The sequence below is a fragment of the Natrix helvetica genome (genome assembly GCF_964273705.1).
Source record: "Natrix helvetica genome assembly, chromosome: 1".
Lineage (NCBI taxonomy): Eukaryota > Metazoa > Chordata > Lepidosauria > Squamata > Natricidae > Natrix > Natrix helvetica.
The window spans coordinates 313999501-314009557 of NC_138548.1; the positions used below are offsets into that span (position 1 = coordinate 313999501).

General features: G+C 38.2%; 1 protein-coding gene across 5 annotated transcripts in view; it reads left to right on the top strand.

Moving 5' to 3' along the window:
- PLXNA1 (plexin A1) overlaps window positions 1-4698 on the top strand; it is a 434540-nt gene extending 429842 nt beyond the window's left edge. For all 5 annotated transcript variants that reach the window (XM_081965343.1, XM_081965340.1, XM_081965344.1 and 2 more), the window contains exon 32: window positions 688-4698. In XM_081965343.1, coding sequence (XP_081821469.1) covers window positions 688-783 — 96 coding nt within the window. In that variant the 3' untranslated portion in view covers window positions 784-4698. The remainder of the gene's footprint in view (window positions 1-687) is intronic.
- The last annotated feature ends 5359 nt before the right edge of the window (window positions 4699-10057 follow it).

Sequence of the window (10057 nt, forward strand, 5' to 3'; positions counted from 1 at the left end):
CATGTTTTCTAGTGATCTGGCAAGTAAACCCATTCATTTGAAGGGAAGAAAGACAATTGGGGGGGCTGGAGGCTAAAACGTATGAAGAACTGTTGCAGGAACTGAGCATTTCTAGTTTAATGAAAAGAAGGACTGGGTTGACATGATAGCAGTGTTCCAATATCTCAGACTGCCATGAAGAAGAGGCACCGGAAGGTAGGACAAGAATCAATGAATAGAAACTCATCTAGGAGGGAACCAACCTAGAACTAAGGAAAAATTTCTTGACTGTTAGAGCAATTAATCAGTGGAAGGACTTGCCTCCAGAAATTGTGGGTGCTCCAACACTGGAGGTTTTAAAGAAGAAATTGGACAATCATTTGTCTGAAATAGTATAGGAGCTCCTACTTAAGTTAGAAGACATTTATGGTCCCTTCCAACCCTGTTATTGTTATTAACTTCAAATTCGAGTTTACAATCCAGTATTTTTCCCCAGTCTCTTCCTATCTTTGATGTTTGGGAAACCAGACACTTCATATTTTTTTTCACTGGCAACTGTGTCCCATTGTCTCCTTACTGTTGTCCTCGTTGGCCTTTTGATGGTTCAAGGAAGATTCCTTCTGGCTTTCCTGTTAGACAGCTCCTTGTAAAGGATTTTTTTTTAATTAATAATACTAATCTTTTCCTTTCTGCTCTTTCCTTTATCAGATTTTAGCTGCTTTAGAGAAGGATGAACAGGCCCGAAGACAACGGCTGCGAAGTAAGTTGGAGCAGGCAATTGACACAATGGCCCTAAGTAGCTGAAAAGGCTGAGTTGTTGTTGCAGACTTCCTAGCAGTGGAGGCTAAAAGAGAAAGCGGCAAGCAAGTTGCAGCAACAAGAAAACACACAAGATATACTGGGGCTCGGCACAAAACAGTGCACAGAGTCTGCTGCGTCTTTGAACCTTTTGCACCGATTGAACAGAAGAAAATCAAACAATCCTTTAAATCATTATTATCAAAGCAAATTGAAAACAATTTAAGGACCTTTTTGAAAGGAGCGACTGACGTGGCAAAGAACCTGAGAGACCCAAGAGATGTGTGAGAAGAGGCGGGGGGAAGAAATTCCAGCTGAACTGCTACTGTCCCTTCCCCACCAAGGCCTGCCCCAAATCTGGCAAAGGAAGGTTGGGGCATGCACTAACTTCTAGGGCAATGTTTTTACATTATGTTTTTCTTATAGCAGGCGGGTGGGCAGTCTTATCATTTTTTTCCCTTCTGTATTTGCTTCGACTCCCGCCTTGACTGGACAACTCAACTCTTCAATCTACTCCTCCTTTCTTTCTCCCTGGCCTGCTGCCTCTAGTGTTAACTGCTAAATTTGCACAATTTTCACAAGCTAATGCTGTCCTTTTAGGGACTGAAAGGATATGGAGGGGCGGGGGGGGAGGTTGCAAATCTGCAAGAAATCTTTGCAAGGTTTCCCCCCCCCCCAAACAAATTATTGGTGTGGGAGAGAAACGAGGGTGAGTAGAATCTAGAGAAGTGGTCCCAGGCCTCCTTTCTTATTCTTTCTACAGTTCGTCCTGTGCCATTTTAAAACGTTATTGAGCACAGGCCAAATAAATGCTCTCATTTTGAATGCTGCTTAAGGGTGTGCTGGAGACTTAGAAACAGAAAGGCAAAAAAACCCCTCTAAAAATAAAAAAGAGGGATAGGCACATATGAAAACAATCTCACCTAAAGAATGATGTTTCTCGTCTATAAGGAGCAATGCAACTTCCCAATACACCTTGCATTGGATTTTTATAGAACTCAGAATCAGCTTTTATAAGCAGAGTTTTAACAACTGTCTCAAAATTGCCCCTACACAGTTTTCCTTAGTACACACACAGAGACACCTCCCTCCATGTGTAAGCTTTCCATTTAGAGGTCAAAGATACTTTCAAAGAAGCTCTCCATGTACAAGTGTCATATAGCCAGAGAGAAAGGAGCTATTTAGTCTAATAGCTCAGTATTGCAAAAGGAGAACATTCAGGTTAAGCAGGATCATGCAGGCAGTTTAGAGAAAAGCTTTTTTTTTTTTTTTGGCCTTTTGAAATTGCATTGTTCCACCTCATTCCACTGGCTCTGGCTCTCCCCCAATGGCAACATAAAGCCTGGTCAGATTATCAGAAGGGCAGTCTTTATCCCAAACAGTTAAAAAAAAAAGCGTTCCCACATAAGGTTGCAGTTTAGCCCAGCTAAATATGGCATGTCATTTCCAGCATTGTTTTCAGTATGTATGTGTGTGTATGAGAGAGAGAGAGAGGTTGTTTATGCTCATGGACATTCAACTCTTCCAAATACTGATTACAGCATACTTGTATCTTCAGCAGGCTAATTCCAAAAACAAAACCAGGGTTAAAGTTTTTAAAGCAGGCTTGTCCAATCTATAGACCTGGGTCTGCATGCAGCCCTGGACGGTTACATTAGTAATGTGTCCCCATAAACCTTCCACATTATTATTGGCTTATATATGTTGTTGTCAATATGTGAAATTAGGCATTTCATGGAATGCCTAGGAAATCTATAGAATGCCAAAAATCAAATGAAACTCTTAACATTTCACACATTCCCTAGGCATTCTATGCAATGCAAAAAGGCATACCAGCAAAGTATAAAATACTCCTGCTAAAATCCCATTCTAGCCTTCCTTGTTGCAACATGTAGGTCAATACTGGTCTTTTTGTCTTGGTTATTTATTTGTTTTTTTCAGTAAGGAAAAACTTCTATTTTGCATTTCTTCTTTTATTTTCATACATGCCTTTCCAATAAAGGGTTAAAGTTAGGGTGAGAGCCTAAACCTAAGCCTAAGCTAACTGTAACCCTTTTCATGTTGCTCTTTTCATGCTTCAAGAACTAAATAGTTCTTGTCACACTGCATAATGCCTAGGTATTACATACAATATCTAGGGAAAGTATATAGCATATTAAAATAACAGACATTTCATACTTTGCTTACAAATGTCATCCATTCTTTGCTCACATGTTTTGTTTGTTTTCTTATTTTGCATTTTACCTTTTATAATAAAACAAAATAAATGTACTATTCCATCCCATTCTATACAATACCAGACTTTCACACATTGCCAGTAGCATATATAGTAACTGTATTACACATTTAACATGCACCCAAGACATTTCCAGTTCACTCAGTGTGGGTCAGGCAAGCCAAAAAGTTGGACAATCATGCTTTAAAGCAAGAAATAATGGCTAGGCCACCGAAGCTGAGCCTGCAACCAAGTGCTCTTTGTGCGCAACAAAATATTCTGTGGGAAACAGACATGACAGCAGATCGACCCATGAGAAGGAAAGAGAAAACATGGCTCTTTAATTGCATGGAAGCATAACCATTTGGGATCTTTTTTGTAGGCTGATATCAGCGATCAGTTATGATCTCTCCAGAAAGTGTTTGAATGGTTGCTTGCTTGTTAGAAACTTTAAATGATCTATGACCAGCCCAATATTCTCACTCCCAGTTTATTTATAACTTGCTTTGGTTATCTTGTTGCCCTGTTTCTTTAGGTAGGGGATAAATAACAATCTCCATAGGAACAGCATAGGATCGTTTGCTCACATTTAATGTTAATGCCTAGGTTAGTAGAAAAGTACCAGAAAGGTTACTGCCATCTCCCCACCTCTCCTAATTGGACATGTACTTTCTATTTTCTTCTATTTCTTCCAACTCCAAAATTGTAATTCTACCCTGATTCTGAGCATTACTTGATTCTGGAGTTGCTGGTTAGCAAACAATCACTAGGGGGAACAGATGCCAACATTGGAAAACAATGGAAAATCGGTTAAAAACAGAGCAGAGAGTCTTGGTTACTTGCTTATTCTCTAGGCTGAATCAGACATCTCCCATACGATTTAAAAGCAAGGCTTCCTTTATTGCTACCATGGAGATTTCCAAGGTGTCTTGTAATGTTTTAGAATGGAATGTGTGTTCCTTTGTTTTGTCTTGGCACAGTTCATTTAGAAGGTATCCTCAGTTAAAAGCAAAGCCTTTATACAGGTAGTCAAAGTGATGTATGACCATTCGTTTAACAATCAAAAGGATGACATTCCTTTCATTGGGATTTTTCCTGAATTCTGTTTCCTTTTTCCTTCCCTTCTGTCATTTATTTCTTCATCATTCCATCAAATATTCCATTTTTTGCATGAAGACATTCAGTTCCGTTCTGCATGTAAAGCTTTTTACTATTATTTTGAATTTACCAGTGTGTTGAAGTCTCTGCCCCAATTCAACTCAGGTGACCAAATCCACCCAATTTTCAGTCTATCTGCCTATCAAGTACCAATAAATTAAACTGTTCTCTCAACTCACCTAGTGTTGAAAGAGAAGGTATTGTGAAACATACCAAGCCTGATCCTACCTAAATAAGTGGAAGAGAGAGATGTGGTGTGTGTGTGTGTGTGTATGTGTGTGTATACACAAAATGCTACAATCTAAGTTTTACACTTCAGTGGGGCAACTGTACAGTTAACTGGAGGAGTTGAAACAATATCAAATGTGGCTTTTTACACTAAACAATGGAAAACACCAAATGGGGGAAAAATATATTAACATTCCTCACCAATAGAACAATCCTTTGAATATACATCTCAAATTACTTTGTAATTTTTATTTTTAATTATTTCTTTAATTAAAGAGGAGGAGAAAGAGAAGACAATAAAATAAAACAAACTAAAAAAATTCTGTGGAGTCCTGAGATAATTCTGGATCCATAAGACCTGTGGGCTGTTGCATGACTGTGATAGAATTTAGTCTGAGTTAATCTTTTTTCAAAAGAAAAAAAAATGCAAGTGTTGAATATTAGAGGTTTGGTTAGACTTTTATTTTTTTGAAATTTTGGACTTAATTTGTCACTTGTACAAGAAACAAAAAAGAATTAATGTAAATTGTTTATTTCTGGAAAATGGTACTCAAATAAGTCTTAAAGGACAGCTAAATGTTGCTACACAGGAAGGATACCATAATGGTTTAGAGCAGTGGTTCTCAACCTTCCCAATGCCGCGACCCATTAATACAGTTCCTCATGTTGTGGTGACCCCCAACCATAAAATTGGTGTCTCGGTTCCTAAGACCATTGAAAATATGTGTTTTCCGATGGTCTTAGGCGACCCCTGTGAAAGGGTCGTTTGACCCCCAAAGGGGTCCCGACCCACAGGTTGAGAACCACTGGTTTAGAGGTTTATGTCTCCAGACTTTGAAGTCTACTTGGGACTATAAACACTATATGATTTATGTTCCTCAACATGACTTATCTTTTCACTTTTCCAATTGTATCATGGATCACAAAGAAGCAAATTCCGCTTTGTGGTTTCACGTGATCAGAATCTTCGTCTGTTTTGATTAATGCAAAGAATTTCTCTTTTTAAAAGTTACATATATTTTTTCAGGAGCTGCTTAGAATCCTAGTACTTAAACTCGGAAAGGAACTTGGAGATCATTTCATCCAACTGCCCAATTGTCAGTCTGCTACTTTATGGCCATCCAACTTCTGTTTAAACACTAGCAAAAAGAGGCAGTCTGTTCTGTTATTGAACAGCTTTTAAGATTAGGATATTTATTCAGTTTAAATCTACCTATCATATAAATCCCTCATTTTTCATTTGCATCCTGGAACAACACTTCTGCCCTGTCTTCTGTGTGACAGCTGTTCAGTATGGCAGTCATCTGTCTCTCCTCCTTGCTAAACGTGTCCAGCACTTTCAACTGTTCCTTGCATGTTTTTCCTTCCAGGCCTGAATTTCTCTCCTCTGTATGTGCTTTAGGTTGTCAATATCCTTCTTAATATGGAGTGCTCAAAATGGGACACAATATTCTAAATGCAGCTTGACCAATATTGACTAGATGGGAGCAATTCTATTGAAGTTGTCATGTTACTTTGGATACTGCAATCTAAGATTGCATTTGCTTTTTTCATTTTGCAGCTGTATCACATTGCATTTGTGTCACACATGCAGCTGTATGACCATGTTAGCAAGATCTCTCCAGATCCATTTTGCATATATTATGGCCCAGTGTGGTCTGCTCCCCAGTTCTTACATTCATGTCTTTGATTTGTCCTACCCAAACATTGCATTTGTCCATGTTGACGTTCACAGTCCTAGTTTCTACTTCACTTCAGCTCCTGAAGGTGAAGTATTTGTTACCCCTTCATCTTTGTGTCATCTGAAAGCTGATAAGGCTATTTTATACCCCTGGTCCAAGTCATGTATAAATAGGTTAAACAGCACAATTCCTATAATGCAGCATTCATTACACAACACAATATTTCTTTCCAGCTAAACAATTAGCCAGCTAGATTTGTTGGGTACAGTCATTCAATTAAGGCCCTCTACAGCTGATAGAATATCGTAATCCACTAAAATCCCATGATATTTTTGCTGAATGCTTTCCTGAAGTCAAAGGAGACCATGTACACACCATCCCCATTATGACTAAACTGGTCACCAAGATAAGTTTGGTGTCACATGTCTTATTTTTTCATAAAGCCATGCTGGAATTTCCTTATCCATATTAGTTTGATCGTGAAATAAATCAATATTGGATTTACATCCTGCAGAATGCAAAATTAAGTAAAGAGATTTGGGGATTTATTCTTTTTGAAAAATTTTGCTTATGAAACAGTTTGCTTTTCCCGTTATTGGCCTTGATTCAACTAAACCATTATCATCATTCTGTGGCAATCATTTGATCCCCGGGGAAAGGAGTCCTTGCCAAATATAAACAAATAGAATAAAATAAAATTAAAGTTAACGATGATGAAGTGTGTGGAAAAGTCGCCGTTTTTCTGTATCTTCTAGGTTCTTTGCCAGGTGGACAAACAACTTCAGTTAAAATAGCTGAAAAGCAATAAATTAATCAGTGTATGGCCAAGTGTGGTAGACTAATCCTATTGGTGGAACAAACAGATCCTGCATTCATTGCATATTTGCAGCCACAATGATTGCCCAGTGAATGCTTTTTCACACGCAAAGGCTTCACTCGAGATAGAAAGTGAGATAGATCCATTATAGCAATATTCAGATGGGGCATGAAAAAAGTTTTTTGACACACACACACACCCGCCTCCCCATGACTGCTTTGTATTGAGGGATGCATGTCTGTATTTTGAAGGGTGGATTGGGGGGGGGGTTATAATTATCTGGTTCTGTCTATCAGTTTGTTTGCTATTTAAACAGAGCCAGCCACTTTCCAGACGGTGCCTGAGGCAAAAGAGGAGCTCAGTGGCTGTCCCATATAACAGGAGGAAATATATATGACAAGTAGGCAACTGAACCCAGATGCTCATCTTTCTCACCATGGTGCTTGTGGTTTCACAGAAAATAAACAATTGTTTGTGCCACCACACATTCCTCCTGTGTTTCTAAAGGGCTTGCAGTCAATTTCAAAAAGGATCGCTCTAATGAATAAATGGATCATCCCTTTAATCCTGTTTGATTGTGGTTTCAAACCCTGCACTCTTAGGATTTGAACGCTTGAATAAAACCCTACATAGGGACAGTTCCACACTGCCAATAGTTATGCTACACCTCTGGGGACTGGCTGTTCACTTGACATCACCAAGAAACTTACAGAGTTAATCATCCTTCCCTTCCAAATGGAGTTGTTCTCTTCTTTGTGCTAGAGTCTTGAAGATGTAACTTGGGCTTATCTGGTTGCCCTTTTTAATTCAGTGTCTCAACTCTGTTCAAATTCTTCAATAAGAGAGCAAATCTGCATACATCTTATGTTCAATTAATCTCCCAGTCTCTCCATACTAAACAGTTGGTATTTTTGCATGCAAAATTATTTAAATAATCATCTCATCTGACAATGGCTCAGTATTAATCCTAAGACTTCATTGAATACATGGAGAAAGTTGGTATTACTATATTGCTGAAAGTTTTTAAACTGTGGAGTCATAACGCCCACTTCAGCAGAACTTACTAGTAGGTCAACTTACTTTTGTCCCTTTTTAGTGTCCATGGAAAAAAAGTGTTTTGAAACATTAGACCAATTTTCTTTTTCTTGGTATAGCCTTTTGATAGCATCACTCTTTTTTTTTCTGGTGAGTAAATGAGTCCCATTGTTAGCCTATGTAGCCCATTGTTAACCCTCCAAAGTTAGCCTATGTAGCCAATTCGTACTTTATGAAGTTATTTGACCAAGTGGTTTTCATAGTGAAAGAGTCATTTAAAAAGCTAGGCATCTTTGTGAGCATTTGATCACTTTTTCTTCTTTGTTGTTCATCTACCCTGCTTTATTTAACTACTACTGTACATTGAAAATCGGCTTACTTCTGATACCAAAATTCCTAAATGGATTGAGGATCCATAGCCTGCTTCTCTAGTTCTTTGAAATATCTGGCTAGTTCCTCATGGATTACAGGGACTTTTCATCTTACTCTGTAGGACCATTCCTGTATTCCTAAACAATGATTCTCTTAGCTTTTCACTTCTGTTGATGTTGTCTAAGCTGTCCTTTCGTATTTCCACTTATTTCTCTTGAGGGTCTGCTCTTCTCATATAACTGTTTGTAGTTTCTTTCCTATTAAGAGTGGGGATTAACACCGAGGAGCTGCAGAATGAATTTACTTTCCACGAGTATAAATATTTTATTAGATTTTTCATCAGATTATGTTGACCCTTGATGCACCCAGTTATACAAATACTCTGCCAAGATAATGTCAGATGCTTTGACTGCAATATTGAATCCCCAGAAGTTTCTGCAGTTAAGCAGTTATTTTAACTGTAGTTATTCATGTCATTACAATAGGCAAGGTATTTTGATATGCCTTTTGATTGATGCTCAAATGAGCACATAAGAAAGTTGTATACATAAGCAGGAAAATCTTGGATTAACACGTCTTTACAAAAATCCTTCAAAAGCAAAACAGTGGAATGTTAAAATGGCAACTCTGATACTGAATAAATAGAGATTAACTCAAGGATTTCTAAAAGCATCAAATATCAGAAACAAAAAAAGAGTACTTATCATGTCACTACTTAAAATTGCACTTAATCATCATGCCAATTGATTCCCACCAACATTATTTGCAATTCCCTACCAATAAATCTAGTGTCTACTCCAGCAGCCATGACTTGAAAAATTTTCCATTATTTTAATACCCTTGTAGGAAAAGATGCATTTGAAATACCTTTGGTTCTTCAGGGACCAGTTCAGGTTTACATTCATTGTTCATAAGCGTACTCATATTTCATTTCCTCCCTTTAGTCTCCCACCCCTTACATTCTTAAATATAAATGCAGTTTTAGGACACAATGGGAATGAGTTGAAGGAGCAACTGGTAGAAAAATGATGAAGGCACTGTGATTAATAAATTAAATGATTTGATCTCAAACTGCACAGTTCTGAGAGAATGACTTGAGAGAGCAAATTTGAGACAGCTTTTTTGTTCCCTTAAACCATTGGCTTTTCTTCAAAGTTCCTAGAGTTCTAACATAAGAAATCCCTCGACAAGTAAGAATTGTCTTCAATTACCCCCAAAATGTGCAAAATTACAGAAGTCTAATAACGTGCAGCAAATCCCATCCATGTGAGCTACACACTCTGGACCATGTCCCTAGAGTAGAAGGCACTGGTTCTACTTTCATCTTCCAGACAGACAGCCTGAAGGACAAACACTAGCTCCATGCAGCAAGGTTTACAATTTATCCCAGGTTCTTTTTGCACATGTGCTCCAAGAAAAAATATACAGGGAGTAAATACTTCCAGCTCCTTGGAACTGGAAGTTTTAGGAATATTTCCCAAATGTGGAATAGGGGAGTGGACACACTGGACAAAGAGAGTGAGCTAATCCCTTTTTCCCTCGTGATGTTCCTCTTTTCAGCACTTTTGGTACTTCTTTGGGCTGAATATATATTCCAGCACTGTAGGGCGCTGCCACTCACACTTATTTCTAAGGAATGTCAAGGCTGCAGTTAACTGTCCTTTAAGAAACGGGGAAGGGGGTGGTATGGGAGGGGAGGCAGAGAGGAAACCATTAAAAAAAAACAGAATTTTAATAGTAAAATTTAAAAAAAAAATCATAACTTTATGTCAG